At 38.6% G+C, this 18,448-nt stretch overlaps 1 protein-coding gene across 4 annotated transcripts in view; it reads left to right on the plus strand.

Annotated features, from left to right (window-relative positions):
• Positions 1-18,448, plus strand: part of tanc2a (tetratricopeptide repeat, ankyrin repeat and coiled-coil containing 2a) — a 164,973-nt gene that overhangs the window by 136,881 nt on the left and 9,644 nt on the right. For all 4 annotated transcript variants that reach the window (XM_084405786.1, XM_084405787.1, XM_084405789.1 and 1 more), the window contains 15 exons: positions 2,121-2,310; positions 3,144-3,395; positions 7,462-7,590; positions 11,187-11,468; positions 12,392-12,519; positions 14,040-14,271; positions 14,354-14,523; positions 14,616-14,894; positions 15,616-15,947; positions 16,115-16,223; positions 16,395-16,517; positions 16,981-17,217; positions 17,326-17,511; positions 18,099-18,192; positions 18,279-18,412. In XM_084405786.1, coding sequence (XP_084261912.1) covers positions 2,121-2,310; positions 3,144-3,395; positions 7,462-7,590; positions 11,187-11,468; positions 12,392-12,519; positions 14,040-14,271; positions 14,354-14,523; positions 14,616-14,894; positions 15,616-15,947; positions 16,115-16,223; positions 16,395-16,517; positions 16,981-17,217; positions 17,326-17,511; positions 18,099-18,192; positions 18,279-18,412 — 2,877 coding nt within the window. The remainder of the gene's footprint in view (positions 1-2,120; positions 2,311-3,143; positions 3,396-7,461; positions 7,591-11,186; positions 11,469-12,391; positions 12,520-14,039; positions 14,272-14,353; positions 14,524-14,615; positions 14,895-15,615; positions 15,948-16,114; positions 16,224-16,394; positions 16,518-16,980; positions 17,218-17,325; positions 17,512-18,098; positions 18,193-18,278; positions 18,413-18,448) is intronic.

The raw sequence follows: 18,448 nt of genomic DNA on the forward strand, positions 1-18,448 counted from the left end.
GTGCTGGGAGCAGCAGCTCATTTGCATTTAAAGGGAAAGACACAAAAACGGTGCGTTTTTGCTCACCCTCAAAAATTTTAACATGCTATATATAAATATCTGTGGGGTATTTTGAGCTAAAACTTCACATACATCACTGGGGACATCACAGATTTATATCTTGTGAAAAGGGAATTATACCACCCCTTTAACATACAGGTCAAGGAACAAGTATATATTTTTTTCATATTTTTATAATACATTATGTATTTTAACTGTGTATTTGACAACCATTATTAAAACAATTATTTAAAAAACAACCTGCATCTTAACAATAACTAATAATGGAAACAGCTTTGCCATTTTTAAAAGGACATTTTGAACTCTTGAACGTAGTGCTTGTTAGATCCCGCTGTTAATTGTTTTCAGTTCAGTTTGGCCTCATTGATCCGACTCCTAGTTGAGTCCAGGAATGTATCGCACAACACACGGCTCCTGCCGTCCACAGCTGGGCAGAGCTATTTCAGAGGCTGGTCCCTGCCAAGCGAGCGTGGTCACCGAAAGGCCACAATTTCTCAAAACACCAATTCAGAGCCAATATCTCCCACGCACACCGAAGCCTGAATTGGACAAAAAGGTGTAGACTGAGCTATTTAGACATATTTGGGAAGTTATTGAGTCCAAGATCTGGCTCAGAGCACACTGCTGGTTCATAGTGAAAAGTATTATTATTTTTCAGGGGTTGTCAGACATAGTAGACATTCCAATGTTGCCAGTTTAAAAATGCTCTTAAATCAGTTGTACACATAAAGAAATGAAGATCTCTGGTTGCACTCTTAAAGCAAAACAAGGTTAACTACTTGGTGTTGTATTCAAACCCTAGTTTGTGAAATCAGCTTTAAGAGTCTCATGTTGCATCAGAGCCGTGATTTTGTGTTTTGCAAATTTATCCCTAAATTGTTGTTTTTTATATGAAAGAGCATCCTCTTGGTTTGCTGTAGAATCTCTTTTGGTCGCAAGAAACGTATTATCTAAAACAGCTTCTGGACAGAAGTACTACTGACTAACTGAAGTTCATATCCATCTGAATGATGTCATTAATGTGGCCTCCACCGCAGACCCAGAGTCAGACATGAACTCGCTTAACCACTTATTCTTTCCATGTCTGTTCCCTTCTCTTTTCTACTCCCTCTTTACTTTTTTCATGCAACCCTTTTATTATAAATAGTTGTTATCTGTTTGTGTTTCTCACTTTGTCTGTCTTGCTCTCTCTCATCCCACTGGGTAAAATGATACACCATCCTGGTTGGTTTTTGTAGATCATGTCTTGTAGCCGACTGCAGCATGCCAAAACAACACACTCATTTCTTACTTTTTTCCATTTGGTTAAGAGTTGAAAATTCAACGTTCTCTCAGTCATATACCATAAAAAGCCAATAACGTTGTATTCAATTACATAATATTGAGTCACTGTGGAAAAATTGTTTAAGTCAGCCCAGGCCATAAAAAAAAGAGATAATTCCACATGAGTATGCAGTTCTCAGCAGAAATATGGGACAGTACTGTATCATTAAATACCAGTCAGCAGATTTCCACTTCTGGGGGCATTTTTGTGTGTGAAAGTCATTCAGCAGTTCTACTTTTCTGGAAGAGGAACCTCATATATACACAGTGGTTCACTGATCTAGCAGAAGCCTTTAATATGCTACAGTAAATATATGCAGTGTAACAATGAGTTAAAACTCTACACCTCTGCACAAGCAAAACAAATGTAAATTGTTTGTGCAATTATTCTTATGTGAATTTTTTAGATTGAATTGAATGGAACAATTTCAGTAAGAGTGGTTTTACAAGTGATTTACACAAATTAGTGTTTCATGAATGAAGTCCAGTGAATGGCCACCTTGAGCTCATGCATGTTTATAAGCTTTGTTTATTGGAAAAACATAAGCTCAAGCCTCCGACACAAACTTAGTAGTACAAGGTGTTGTAGGATTTTTAACCAATGAGATTTCACTGTGAGCAGGGATAGTCAGGGCTGCAAAAGAGAAAGCAAGCAACTCATTTTGTCATTAACATTCATTGCTTATATACTTGTGGCAAGTTTGGAGTTCTCTAACTCTCTTTTTTGTGATGTTCAGGGCATCTCCATGACCCAGAGGATCAGCCCATGCTCGAGCTTAGCTAGCAGCACAGCGTCGCCCCCTCCAGGCAGCCCCTGTTCTACATTGCCCGCTGGAGCCCCGGGTAACATGGGCACCCGAGACTGTGCTTACGGATCCATCACGAGCCCCACCTCCACACTGGAGAGCCGAGACAGTGGTATTATAGGTGAGAGAAGTTCTGTAGCTTATTTTAGGAATAGAAATTAAATTGTATTAGTCATCATTAGGTCTTTTGTAATCATTAGGGCTTTTCACACTGCGCTTAACCCCGGGTTGTCGTCGTTCTAAACACCGCCTTCAACCCCGAATAAAGGAATGTTTCATACTTGTAATTTAGTTGCGGGGTTAGAACCGCTTTTTACCTGGGGTTATGAAACTCTGCTCTGGAGATTAATGCGGTTAATGCGCATTGCGGTGCCAAACTTGTACAGTGTGAAACGATGCACTGTTAGGATGTTACAGCTAGATGCTTAGCAACCGACCACCAATCGCCTGCCTTATATTCACGTTCTTTGGGTAGTCACGGAAACACTGCGCGATGTAGCCTATATAAACAGTCGTTACTGGCTATGGAAAACGCGACAATTGGAGTGAAGAAGAGACCGTTTCATTATTACCTTTCTAGTTTGAAAAGTACTCTCAGAAGAAACTTGATATTACAGTCAGCAATGTGTAATATGAGGCCGTGCAATGCTAGAGCCTTTATGTAACATGTCACGTGCTACGTTTGTCCAGTCAGTAGCACTGACGCCGCAAATATGCAAGTAAGGACTTTAACCCGGGGTTTAGTAATGTGCGGTGTGAAACGGCAGCTTTTGAATGCCTAGGATTAACTGTTTATCCCGGGTATAGTATTAGCAGTGTGAAACGTGAATAAAGATAACCCAGGATTCTGTTTATCTGGGGTTTAGTATGACCCAGGGTTAACTATTTCAAGTGTGAAAAGCCCTATTGATGTACATCAATGTCTGTTTCAAAAATCTCATTGCTTTCTTGCAGCAACGCTCACAAGTTACTCTGAGAATGCTGAGCATGGAGGTAAACACAGCGAAAGCTCACGGGGCAGCCTGAAACTCTGGCAGGCACAGAAGTCAATGGGTACAGACTCCTTTCTTTATCGGGTGGATGAAAACATGGCCGCCTCCACATACAGCCTCAACAAAATCCCAGAGAGGAGCCTGGAACATTCCATCTCTCACTCCGCCCACTCCATCCCCCTCTACCTCATGCCCCGCCCCAATTCTGTGGCTGGTAAGTTTCTGCACCTGTCAAATGTTGGCTAATGTATGTTCAGAATAGTGCATTGCTTACTGCTTATTTTGCAGTATATACATGTATGCAGGGCCATCCTTTGGGTCCCACCGGGCCCCGCACTTGTGAACTGACCAAGGGGGACAACCACCCCAACCAAACTCTTAACAAAAATAGCAATACAAGTGTATTTATATTATTTAACTGTAAGATTGTAGAAACCTCCATATTATGCTGAGCTAGTCAAGACTCAGTCCAGCGTTCAAATCCTGTTAGTTACAAACGCTCATGTTCATCTTTCACGACGTGTGAATATTTAGAGTCAGCTCTGTGTGCAGCTCATTCAGCTGAGGGTCTTTGAACACTTCTGTTCATGAATGGTGAACTGCAGAGACAGGAAATATCCCACATAATGCAGACCCTAAAAGTCAACAGACACGTGTTTCCAATTCCCTCAAAATGTCAAGGTCAGTAAAAGCACATAGTGATTACTGTGAGAGCTATAGACCTGCCCCTCTTTTCAGCTTTATGGGCCATTTGAGCTCTGGAGCGGCTCCTAGCTCCTGATGCCGGCCCGTTACTACAAAGCAAGGACATCTGTGTGAATCTCCTCCAGGTTTTATGAAGGATTTGTCGTTTGTGCTGCTGGTTTTGGATCCATATAGTGTCAAACTCAGTAGTTTGAGCCAAAGCTCAGTTCCATGCAATGTAGATTTTTTTTGTTTACTGTCGACTCTGGATTTTTGAAGGTTTGTTAGAAGGAATTTCCCAGATACAGTAAATTAAATGGTTAGAAAATGAAAAGGAACATGTCTTAAATCTGATTAAATAACTTAAATTAGATAACTTAAATTAATAAGATTAAATTAACAATTTAATTAATGTGACGAATAAAGGTTACCAAATTATATTACTTGTCATGCTTTATGATCTTAAAAATTGTATTCTAATATTATTATTATTGTTGTTGTTGTTGTTGTTGTTGTTGTTATCATCATCATCATCAATTCATTCATTCATTTATTTATCTTTGAATAAATGGCTATGAAATAGTTCCAGGTTTACATTTCAATACATTTTCCACACTCTTTCTGAGCTGTTATAAAGTTTTATATTGATAGAACATCAAAGTGGCATACAAAAGGCATCATAAAAGCACCATAAAACTGGGAGTAAATAATGATAAAACTCAATTAAGTGTGATGTGTATAAGATTTGAGAAGACACAAACCTGCTCCCAGCATGCACCTGAGTGAAGACAGCTGCAGCAGTGAGTGAATGACGTGATCTGTTTGTTCATCTATCTTCACATCTGTCTGTTCTTGTACTCTCCTCACCTCACCTCTCTCTCTCTCTCTCTCTCTCTCTCTCTCTCTCCTACCCCTGATTGTCTTTCTTACTCATGCATGCTCACCTCTCAAACTTTTCATCTTTCTCATTCTATTCTGTCACACTTTTGATTTCTTTCTCTCCTCAACCCACCCACTCATTCCCTCTCCTGCTCTCGGTGTGAGTCTCAGTCCATCTTTCATCACATCTTCCCCTTTCAAAACCTGTCTGATCTCTGAGTTCAAGATGCATTTGATTATTCTTTCAGACAAAAAGACTTGACATGTTCTCCTGTGTTCACTTCCTGTCACATATTCACACATGCACCCTCATATATGTACATAAAGCACACAATACGAGGAGTTTAAGAGATGAATGTACTGGCATATTCACATGTGGGTGGTTGCCAGGGTTTTGCTAGGGTGTTCTTGGTGGTTTATTACTGGCACAAGTTAAAATAACCCACTGCCAAGTCTTCGGAATATTCTGGCCTCAAGAAATGGCTCAGGATTCTTCCCTTTTAAAGATTAAAGGTGCGAACACTAAATTTTGCCGGCAAAAAGTCCATTGTTTATTATCAATGGCGTGTCGATGTTTGAAGCACAACTCACAGAGAAATCAACAGATACAGCTTTCTGTTGGGCAATATTGCACATCTGTGAGGGGAAATCTTTCACCCGCAAAATTCCTGATCATGTGCATTCCTATTGAAATGACTGGATTTGGCCCGCAAACATTTGCAGAACAATGGTAAATGTGAATGCACCTAAAGTGTTTTTAAGGTTAAAAAAAATTGCACTTAGAATTATTTAGCATACATTTAGCAGACATTTGGTGTAAAACGCAGACGTGTTTTCTGGACCAGCGCCACGTGGGACTGTAAAACACCAGTTTAGTGATGAGAGTCAAAGTCATTGTGATGCAGTTCAAGCGGCCGTAAATCCAGCAACACAGTCATGCCAGCCAGACAGTCTGCAGTGCAGATGGAGAGGGTGGGGTTGGGCAAGACAAAAGCTGCTGTCTAAATAGCATTTTGTATTTTATTTTACTATGATAACCATAGTTTTAGCCAATATACAGTTAGCGGTGCTGGCTCTAAGTGTCTTAAAGTCTTTTTTTCCCTATTGTGACACATACAGTATTCAAAGCTTCTCAAACTGGAAAAAATTTAGGACGGGACTTGATATTGTCCATTGAGAATTGTTAGGATCATTGGATTGTTGTGGTTTGTTAATGCTAAATTGTCCATTTTGATTTCATGCTGACCTTGAGGCCTGTTCAAACCAAGAATGGTACCTATAAATATAACAAAACTAAATTAGTGTCCACACTAAAGGAAGATAACATTGTTTATTGTAAGCATACACTGCAGTTATTTTGACTGCCACTTTAAATGCCCTTTTAAAGTCTGGTGGATTCTGATTGGCTGTCAAGGTTTTTATTGTTAATCAGCTTTTAGAATTAGAAGAATTATTATCATCCTTGGTATGAACAGGCCTTTGTGCTGATGGAGATCCTCCATGGTTTTACATTTTGTAACATTTAATTGTATAATCTATAAAAAACGGAAATTATAGCTTTAGAAACTTTGTAAGAGCAGCTTTCCCAGCTTGCTTAAAGTCTGCACACTTTGTTTCAATCAGCTCTCAATCATGTTCCCGCTCAAACATGGGTTCTGAGGAGAGTTATATTATTGAACTGTTGATCTACACATGGACACCAACAGGAAGTTGTCATTTGTAAATGTATGTGCCATGGTTGTTTTACTGAAATCTGTCTTCAATTAATAAGAGAACGAAGGACTCTCCTTAGTGTGTTGCACCTGGCACCTTACATGGCTGGTGGCCTGTCGTCCTTAGCATCTGTGCTACTGCTAACCCTGCCACAATAATGTTAGCTGTTGTTAAATAATTTAAAAGCTCTCTCCAGATGCTTTGAGATCAATTCTGTGGCCACCCACAGTGTTCTTAATATTCTTGTGCATCAAGCCGCCATGAACTTTCCTCCTCATTAGCAATGGAAAAAAGGCTCAAAATTCATGCACGCATCCTCATGAAAGCTAATATCCACAAGCTAAGCAAACACAAGCTCTCGCACAGTTTGTCAAAGGGTTTGACCCATCTCTAACTACAAATTGGACCATGGTATTACCATGTTTTTTTGATATTACTATGAAATACCACTGCATTCTTGGAAAATACCTATGCCTTAATTTGTAAGTCCCCTTAATTTTTTTAATAAAAGCATGTATTAAAAAGCATGTATTGAATAAATGTAATACATATATTATGGATTATTAATTCCATATCCATTAACCACCGTATTATATATCCAAGTACTATCTGAGGTAATTCTTTTACCATTGTAAATGGTTTATTAAACAAAACACTGTTACATTTACTTCATAGCTAATGTTGATACATGTCAGGTAAAATTTTATTAAATCAGGTAAAATAATGAGAAGGCAGGTATTTTAAAGCCAGCGGGAACTGATGATAACCAACAGTACACTAATGCAATATTTTAGTTCAGTGTTGAATTTCAAAGTACTTAATTGGCATAAATATTTTAAATATAATATTGCCCAAGCATCAGTACACACACAAATGTAAAGTGGTTATACAAATATTACTTTAAAAATGTAACCATTTTAAATAACATTTTACATAAAGCTAATATTTAATATATAATATAAAAACATTTGAAATAACAGTATTGTTTTCTCTCTCTCTCTCAGCCACTAGTTCAGCTCACCTGGAGGATCTTGCCTATCTGGATGAGCAGAGGCAGGCTCCACTGCGCACGTCTTTGCGGATGCCACGTCAGAACTCCGGTTCCAGCCGCTCTGGACAAGCGGACATAAGAGGTGTGTACGTTATTTCTAGATTTTGTGCATATACGTGATCACATGTACCTTTTTCTCTTTGTGTTATCCACAAATTATTGGTGAGGAAATTGGCAAACTTTAAGCAAATGCACTAATTAAAAAGCCATTGCTGTCACAGAAAAAACATCAAAGACAGAATAAAGTTTTTGGGAGATTATGGGAAGTTGTGTGTGGAGTCATGAATGAACATGAGTTGCATGAGTTGCATGGCTCGAGTGGTGTCTTTGAAAATCTGCTAAGAAATATAAGTATAAATGCATCTCTACCACAGTGAAGCATGGAGGAAGAGACTGTGCCTTTTTATCTGCTGGTATGTGTGAGATACTTCACTGTGAAAAGTCATTTAATGCTTTGGAGTGCAGGAGAATATTGCAGAATGGCTTGCTTCTAAAGAATCTAAAGAGGAAGGATCAGATGTTATTTTCACCAAGACAAAGTAGAACAACACTGAGTCTTTTTCCTGTAAAAATCTGTCTGCAAGTTGGGGAAGGCTATTCTGCGCTAAGTTACTTTATCTACAGTATTTGTGCAATTCTTGCTAATTTTCCGACCAGCGATTTGTGATTAAAGTGGTCATTAAAGGCTAATAAAAGACCACAAACTTTTTGCAATTTTTGGCTTGGCCAATTCTTTTTGCCCGTGTGTGTGTGTGTGTGTGTGTGTGTGTGTGTGTGTGTGTGTGTGTGTGTGTGTGTGTGTGTGTATATAGAGAGAGAATATATTTTCTAGCTCAAATTATATTTAAATGATTTTACAGAAGCTTTTAGATCAACAGTCTATAAAGATTATGAGAAACATCAGTCAATTGTGTCCAAATGTTGCTGTACATATCACAGTTTCTTTAGAATTCAGCAACTTTCTAGGGGTGTTGCTACACACAACCTTGATTAACATTATGCAGTACAGCCAGGTTCACACTGTACAATTTTGGCCACGATTTGGCTGTCTGAGACAAATTTTGAGAATCCTAAAAGATTCCTGTGATCCTAGGCCAAAATATGACATCGCTAGATTGACATGTTCGCTGACAGCTGATTAATGGCCATTGCGATCAAATTTGACCTCAGAATTCTGCCAGTGTCAGACGTTTTGACACACAGTCTTGCAGTGTGGCTTCTGCTACGACAACCGTCAAATCAAAAACCAATAGGAGCGCCAAACCTGATGACAATTAATGAGACAACCACAAACCACTACTTACTCCACACACATCGTCTTCATTTTTTCCATTTTTCTTTTCAAGACAATCCATGATCATAATTAACACTAGAGATTTTTGTTCGCTAGCCTCCATTTCAGTGTAAATATTACTTAACTTTGAATATTACTTATTTAAATATTCTTATCTTGCACGTGTCCGGTTATTTTTTTACGCGCCTTGATTGTCGTGAAGTCTGACATTAATGACAACTGAGATTCTACAGTGTGACATGGCTTACAGCGGGGATCATGTTCATACAGCCTGACAGGCAACAGTTGTAAAAGTCTATTATAAATCATGTGCTTGAGTAACTTCGGGAAAAACAAAAATAGAATTCTAAGAAATGGCAGAATGTCCCTTTTAAAAGTAACCTCTATAATGTAATGTTAATTATATTGATGTGCATGTGCACCTTGCGTCTCTCACATCTGCCCTCCGCAACACACAGCATGTGCCATCAAAACCCTCCACACACTCCACAGCTCTTCCGTGGATCACTCCGCCGCCCCCCCCCCTCGTCCTGCTGTTCTTTGTTTCCCCTTTGGACTGCCTTGCCATAATCTGTCTCCTGTCCAGATCGAAGTATTGACTTCCTATTAGCACTAGCGCTGGCTCATCTGTCAGAGCTCAGCCTGCTGTCTAAAGCTCACAGTCAAGGCTCCACACCTCCTAAATCAGCACTGGAGTTCTGGGTTTCCTCTCTGACTCCAACAGCTTGAGTCACAATTCACCAAACAACCTGTTTATTTCAGGATGACTGCACAGGTGACGAAGAAGTGGAGGTGGACTCTATCCGTGTGGTTAGTTATAGTGACATGATGCTCAAACTGTACGTCAGACATAAGGTATCCGAACTTAACTACTGTAGATAGTAATTCTAGCACACTGTAGCTAATGACATAATTTTACCGCAATTACAAGCAGGTTCTTTCATGTATAAGTATAGTACTCTTTCAGAAGACATTAAGAGCCATTTCCACCAGTAATAATGATGCTTAATTGTGGAAAACATCCAGGGAAGTGAAGGCACCCTAGCTGTACCATGAAAGGAGATTTTAATGTGTGCCACTTAAACGCTATGGGTTAAAATTTTTCCTTTCATCTTTTCTTTATTTACAACCTTCAGTTCTTTATAGTCATTTTACTGCTCGGCTGCCCTGGTTTCTATCTATCTTTTTCTTTGTATCTCTTTCTATGTTCCAATAGTGTCTTCTAGCATCCAAGCTCAGCACACGTGCTCATAAAGGTCACCTCGCCCTGCGTAACCCCGCCCACCTCCTTATGCTAATGCACAGATCATTAATTCACATGTTATCTGGCTAATTAATAGTGCACATGCAAATGGGGGGATAAATAACCTCATAATATGCTCCATCACACTTGTTGCAGTATAAGCCTATACAATCAGGAATTTATATAGCCGCATTGAATAATTTATGCTAATTGTGTTGACGATCCCCGTCCTGATTTAAAACGACACTTGCCTTGAGTGTTATCAGTAATTGGGATTAAATATTTGTGTAGTTAGGCTTATGATATGTATAAGAATAATGAAGATTATAACTGAATGTGAATATTATATAGATGAGGATTTTTATAATGAATGTTAATAATTTATTGCAAGCATATGTGGTGGATTAACATGATGATGAATATAAATTTTGCTATGTGCATGGTGGCAATACATTTGACAAATAATCTATGAACAAAAGCAACAGTCATCCTCAGTGATGGGTTCCGGTAAGCATGGCAACTGCTCAGTGACGGCTGCTCTCCTGTTCTTGATGCGTGGAGGCTTATTTCAGATGTATTTTCTGGCGTACATTAATGGGTCAAAGCACCCTTTCGACAACCACTGATTTATGGTGTTTCACACTGCAGCTTCGACTTGCGTAAGCTGCCAGATCTGGCCTTTTTCAGACAAAGCACCTCCCCCTGCTGGTTAAAAATGATTACTGCAATGTGCAGAGCTTTGAATTTGGAAATTACGGCCTGGTTTCACAGACAGGGCTTTGATTAAGCCAGGATTAGGCCTTAGTTCGGTTAGGATATTTAAGTAACTTTTATAATTGTGCCTTAGAAAAAAACATTACTGGTGTGAATCTTGAGACAAAACAATGACAGTAACATATTTTGAGAGATGTCAGTGCAAGTTGCTTTCAGTTATAACAGCTCAAACATGCATTTTAGTCTGAGACTAGGCTTAAACCTTGTCATGAAACTGGGGTAATATTGTAAAACTTCAGCTTTGATGGGTAAAATCACAGTAAAAAGAAATGGAAGGAAAACAATAGGCTTTGGGTGGGATATTGGAAAGGTTTTATGTATAAACCTGTTTAATTTACTACATTTCCTAATGTTTCCCATGATGCAGTGCGCTTTGCTCCATACCGACCACCGGACATCGCCCTAAAGCCACTTCTCTTCGAGGTGCCCAGTCTGATGCCTGATACGGTTTTCACCGGTCGTGATTGGCTGTTCCAGGAAGTTGACGTGTGTCTTCGCAGCAGCGAGCCCACCGCCAATCAAGGTGTTGTTATTTCCGGCAACGTGGGCTTTGGCAAAACGGCCATCATCTCCCGCTTGGTAGCTCTCAGCTGCCACGGCATCCACATGAGACAGATCACCTCTGACAGTCCACACGCCTCACCAAAACGTGAGTGGATTCGTTTAAAAGAAAATCACATCATTGTCTGTTAGATGCTTAAAGCTCTTAAAGGAATATATTCCTATTGAAGAGAGAGTTCACCCAAAAATGAAAATTTTGTCATCATTTGCTCACCCTCAAGTTGTCCCAAGAAGATATTTTTAAGAATGTTGGGAAGCATACAGTTGACGGTAGCCATTGACTTCCATAATCGAAAAAATAATACTATGGAAGTCAATGGGTGCCGTCAACTGTCTGCTTCCCAACATTCTTCAAAATATCTATTTTTCTGTTCAACAGAAGAATGAAACTCGTACAGATTTGGAAGAACATGAGAGTGAGTAAATGATGATAGAATTTTTTGTGTGTGTGAACTAAAAAAAAAGTGGTCTTTATTTACTGACCATTGTGTTGTGACATCAAACCTGTATGCTGTTAGTTTGTCTGTGAAACAGAAATCAAAAGATACTATTACTCCACAGATTTTCAATCACAACACAACTGACAAGCTTCAAAACAGGACAAAAAAACCCAACATTAATTGGTTAACAGGACTAGTTACTGATACTAGTTAATATTTGATAATATATTTAAATTATATGAAAATTATATATATATATATATATATATATATATATATATATATATATATATATATATATATATATATATATATATATATATATATGTATATATATGTATATATATATATATATATGTATATGTATGTGTGTTAAATTCATATTAAAATCTATATTGTATATTTATAATATTTCCCTTTATTATTAAATTTTTTTTTAATTGTCATATCGCACCATTTTTATAGTATACTGTTTTATTTCATTACTAAGTGCTTTCAAATTCAGCAATATTGAATATTAAAATCCGGCAAAGTGTGTTCACATCCCATGCATGCCACGTATTTCTCTCAGATGGCGACACACTTCCTTTGAGCCAGCCTCAGTCCGCTCACGGCACTCTGGCCGGTGGGAGCAGCTGTCCTGGGACGCCAGAGATGCGGAGACGCCAGGAGGAGGCGCTCAGAAGACTGGCTTCTCAGGTGCCAACTAATATCAACATAATCAACAGAGCCAGGCATATGACCAGCCTGCCTCTCAATCTCCCTCTCTTCTCTTCTACTGATTTATTATCTCTCTGTGTTCCTGTCTTCCTTTGCCTTTATTAAATTGCTCCTCTCACTCTCTCTTTCTTTCTCTTTCTCTATTCTTTTAAGCACAAAGGTTTATTGCAGTTCTGTTGCCTTATCAAATATTTATACGCACAGAGTCTCCCAGCACAGCCATTAGATATACTCAGAGCTTTGCACTGCTAATGATGACAAGCTTTTGAAACAGACACACACACACACACACACACACACACACACACACTGCGTGATGAAGTGAATCCAGGGGAGAAGCAGTTTTATAATATTGGAATAAGGCCATCGATGCACTCAAACTACGTCATGTTTTATGCATTAATAAAACTTTGAATCTTTCTCTAGTTTTAAATTCATTGTGTTTTTGAGCTTAAAGCAGTTCCTGCACTAAATCCCTGAGACTGGAAATGTTTTGTGCTTTTGTGTGCGTTTCTTTTTGTCTAAATCTACATTTAGCAGGAGTCTGAGCACCTTTACTCAGTTATATGTATCACTGAGTTGTGTTTGCCATAAATACAGTAGTAGTGCCTGATACTCTATAATGAATACAGTAGTGCTGATATAGCTTTTAAACAATAGTTAAAAAAAGAAGTAACTTACACTACCGTTCAAAAGTTTGGGGTCATCAAAATTTCTAAAGATGTTTTTCAAAGCAGTTTCTTGTTCACCAAGGCTGCATGTATTTGATGAAAAATACTGGGGAAAAAAACACAGTAATATTCTGAAATATTATTATTTTTCTATTTCTGTCTATTTTTTTATTTTTAATGTTATAATTTAAAATGTTATTTATTCCTCAGATGTCAAAGCTGAATTTTCAGCATCATTACTCCAGTCTTCAGTGTCACATGGTCCTTCAGAAATCATTCTATGATGATGATTTGCTGCTCAAGAAACATTTATTATTATTATCAATGCTGAAAACAGTTGTGCTGCTTAATATTTTTGTAGAAACCATGATACATTTTTTTTTTAGGGTTATTTTATTAATAGAAAGTTCAAAAGAACAGCATTTATTTGAAATAGAAATCTTTTGTAACAATTTGAGTCTTTAATGTCACCTTTGATCACTTTAATGCATCCTTTCTGAATGAAATAAATAAATAAAATCTTACTGACCCCAAACTTTTGAATGGTAGTGTACGTTTCACACGCAATATTACAATATTGAAGTTGCTTTATTTTTGCTTCACCATTGAAAACCACATTCCAAACGAAGCTTTGGAATTCCTGAATTAATCTGTTGTCTTAATTATTCAGTGAAATATCAGCACTTTTGGAACAACGTTTGACCAATCAAATTTCAATGATGGATTTGAGAACTTAATGTTGCTAAGCAAAGGTAAAAACAAGTTCTCAACCCAATTTAAATGTGTGCTTATATTTGTTCTCTCGTGTGCTCCTTCCCTCTACTGTAGGTGGTGGCGTACCATTACTGTCAGGCCGACAACGCGTACACCTGCCTGGTCCCTGAGTTTGTGCATAACGTGGCAGCGTTGTTGTGCAGGGCTCCTCAGATGCAGGCCTACCGAGATCTTCTGCTCCGCCAGCCGCACCTGCAGAGCACACTCAGCCTGCGCTCCTGCGTCCAGGACCCCTTCACCGCTTTCCGCAGGGGTCTGCTGGAACCTCTGGAGATCCTGCAACGAGGTACGTAAATGTGTTCATGCATACTCGCATACTGTATGTACACGTGCATGCATGTAATATTTAAATCGTGCAATATTTACAGAGAGGAAAATTGCCTGTGAGGAGAATCTCATCATCTTGATTGACGGGTTGAATGAGGCAGAGTTCCATAAACCGGATTATGGAGAAACTATTGTTTCCTTCCTCTGCAAAACCGTTGAGCGTTTCCCTCCTTGGCTCAAACTGGTGGTCACCGTCAGAACGACACTGCAGGTCTGCATCCCATCCATCCATAGCAATCATTCTTTCTTTCCATTTACGTTTTTACTTATTTGCTCTGTGCTATTTTTTTCTCTGTATCCAAGGACGTGACTCGTCCGTTGCCGTTCCACCGTATCTCTCTGGATCGTCTGGAGGAGAGTGATGCGATAGACTCGGACCTGCAGGGCTACATCCTGCACCGGCTGCACTCCAGCCAGGAGATCCAGAACAACGTGGCGCTCAACGGCAAGCTGGACAACGCGGCCTTCACCAAACTCAGCGCTCATCTGAAGAGTCTGAGCCGGGGCTCCTACCTCTACCTGAAGCTCACACTGGACCTCATTGAGAAGGGCTACCTCGTGCTCAAAAGCTCCAGCTACAAGGTCAGGGGTCACACAGACGCCTCCTTTATTACTAAATACATCATAGGAGTGACACTTCATGCATACAATAAAAAAATACAAATTAAATGAAATAGAAAGACAGTAAACAAATGACAAAAAAAATGGTTATGTATGTACTTTTATGTAAAAAATTTATTTTATTGTAGCTTTTTAGATTTTTTTTATTAAAAAAGGAAAAGAAAGAAAAAAAGACAGTTAGGAAATACAGTAAACAATAAAATTAGTAAAATAAATTTTCAGTGTTGTTATTTTTATTTAATGTATTTTTATTTGAGCTTTTCAGTGTTGCAATTTTTTTTTATATATTTTTATTTTAGCTTTTCAAAGATATGTGTTTTTATGTTATTTTGATGTTATTTATTTGTATTTATGTATTTTTATTTGAGCTTTTCAGCTACTCATATGTAGTGTTAGGTTTATTCATTTTTATATATTTTTCATGTTTATTTTATTTGATCTTTTTTAGATTTCTATGTGTGGTATGATTTTATTTTATTTCAGCTTTTCAGCTTTTTTTGTTCTGTATGTGGTATGACTTTTGTTTTGTTTCATTCATTTTTTTCATAAAGTAATAGGGGAATTAAAATCCTTTTAGAATTTTGCCATTTAAAATTATTTTAAATGGCAACGACTAAAAGCATGAATATGTTTCAGCTTTTTTGTGTATATTTATTGAATTTTTTTATCGGTTTGTGTTCAGGTGGTTCCAGTGAATCTGGCTGAGGTCTACCTGTTGCAACTGAACATGCGTTTCCCAACTCAGTCGTCATTCGAACGCGTTCTTCCACTGCTGAACGTGGCCGTGGCTTCTCTACACCCGTTAACTGACGAGCAGGCCTACTGCGCCGTGAACGCCAGCATGGTGCGTGGAGCCGCCCTGGACTGGGATGATTTCCAGCAGAGGTCTGAACTCCTGTCGCCTTTCCTGGTGAAAAGACGCGATGGAACGCGCATGTTCGTCCACCCCTCGTTCAGAGAGTGGCTTATCTGGAGAGAGGATGGAGAGAAGACCAAGTTCCTCTGCGACCCCAGGTGAGGAGCTCAAGGAGTCAGAATGTGTGTCTTTCATCAAAATGTAATGACTTGATTCCTGTCCCAAATTTTGTCTATGGAAATCCTGTTGCACTCACTACTACATTACAATACTGAAGTAAATTATCTTATACCATTCTCTTGTCTCTTTTCCCATGATTCTTTAGGAGTGGCCACACACTGCTTGCTTTCTGGTTTTCACGGCAAGACAGCAAACTTAATCGACAACAGACCCTCGAACTTGGCCACCATATTCTCAAAGCTCACATCTTTAAGGTTAGGCTAACTGCAACACTTCTGATGTTTGCTAAATTGATACCGTCAATCTGACTACAGCAGTATATATAGTAAATGATTTTGGTAAAGATTGATATCACTACCAGAAATGTATTGCCAGTTATGATGTGTTTTTTATTTTTATTAACACCAAATGTCTCTTGGACTCAGGGCCTGAGTAAGAAGGTTGGGGTTTCCTCCTCAGTGCTGCAGGGGTTGTGGGTGTCCTACAGTACGGAAGGGCTCTCTGCAGCTTTGGCTTCACTTAGAAACCTCTACACACCCAACATCAAGGTATAAAAAACAGACAGTCACTGAAAATATTAGCAAACACGTGGTTTAAATTTTAGTTGTTCATACACTACTGTTCAAAGGTTTGGGTTGGTAAGATTTTTGAAAGAAGTCTCTTATTCTCACCAACGCTGCATTTATGTGATAAAAAAATACAGTAAAAACAGTAATAGTGTGAAACATTATTGCAATTTAAAAAAAAGTATTTATTTAAGATGAATTTGCCAGCATTTATTTCAAAAAGAAATGCTTTGTAACAATGTAAAAGTATTAACTGTCTTCTAATCAATTTAAAGCATCCTTGCTAAATAAAAGTATTCATTTCTTCTTCTTCTTTTTAATCTTAATGGCCCAGTTGTGTACATTTTGTAATATTTTATCAGCAAGAAATTGTTCAATGTGAGTACAGTAAAATATGCTTGTTGTTATAACTCTTCTGTTATAAAATCTGCATCTCTTTCTCTAGGTATCTCGGCTGCTGATTATGGGTGGAGCTAATGTGAACTATCGTACAGAGGTGTTGAATAACGCCCCCATCCTGTGTGTGCACGCTCACCTGGGATACCTGGAGACTGTGGCTCTGCTGCTGGAGTTTGGGGCGGATGTGGAGGGTGTTTCAGAGAGCGGGCTCACTCCCCTTGGCTATGCAGCCGCTGCGGGTCACCTACCCATCATCACTGCCCTCTGCAGCAAGAAAGCAAAGGTCAGCCATGACATGTCTAGACAGAGACTGATAACCAATAGGAACGCAAGTCTGTTTTTCAATTATCAAAGTTTCATCTCCGTTTCTCCTCTCTCTCTCTCTGTTTAGGTGGATCACCTGGATAAGAACGGCCAGTGTCCACTGGTCCACGCCGCCCTGCGGGGTCATCTAGAGGTGGTGAAGTATCTGGTGCAGTGCGAGTGGAACACAGACGGACAGCCGGCCGGATCCTTCAGCAAGAGCCATGCAGTGCAACAGGCCCTCATAGCAGCCGCCAGTATGGGCTATACAGAGGTAAGAGGTTTTTTTTTTTTTTTGGAAAGACATTAATACTTTCATTATTCAGCAAGAATGCACTAAACTGTTTAAAAGTGACAGTTAATACATTTATAATGTTACAAAAGATTTCTATTTCATGTCAAAGCTGTTTTTTGTTGTTGTTGTTTTTAAAAAGTGCATCATGGTTTCCACAAAAATGTTAAGCATTATAACTGTTTTCATCTGCAAATCATCATATTAGAATCATTTCTGAAGGATCATGTGACACTGAAGAGTAATAATGAAGAGTAACTTGAGTAACGATGCTGAAAATTCAGCTTTGACATCATAAATAACATTTGAAATTATATTAACTTAGGAAACAGTTATTTTAAATTGTATTTAGCTATTATTAAAACATTCACATTTTCTTATTTATTTTTTTATAAAAATACAAATAGGTGAATGTATTAATTATACTTAATAGATTTAGCAGTGTTACAGCATTAACCATTTTTAAGCATCTCAGTTCATATATTATTATATTATATTGTTATATATTATTATATATAATATATATAGCATGTTTAACATGTTGTATACATTTTGGTATTTATACACAGATTGTATCATACCTGCTTGACCTGCCTGAAAAAGATGAGGAAGAGGAGGAAAGAGCTCAAATAAACAACTTTGACACACTATGGGGTGAAACAGGTACAACACTAGACAACAACCGTTTTGTATTTTGATTTAAAGATGAAGGCACAAACTGCTCACTTAGGAGACTCTCTATACCTCAGCACTGACAGCAGCAGCGGGTCGGGGGAAGCTGGATGTGTGCCGTCTTTTATTGGAGCAGGGTGCCGCTGTGGCTCAGCCCAACCGCAGGGGCATCGTGCCACTCTTCAGCGCCGTGCGGCAGGGACACTGGCAGGTGGGCACCTCCTACGCAGCACAGGTCACATTTTTA

Source organism: Rutilus rutilus (genome assembly GCF_951802725.1).
Source record: "Rutilus rutilus genome assembly, chromosome: 1".
Classification (NCBI taxonomy): domain Eukaryota; kingdom Metazoa; phylum Chordata; class Actinopteri; order Cypriniformes; family Leuciscidae; genus Rutilus; species Rutilus rutilus.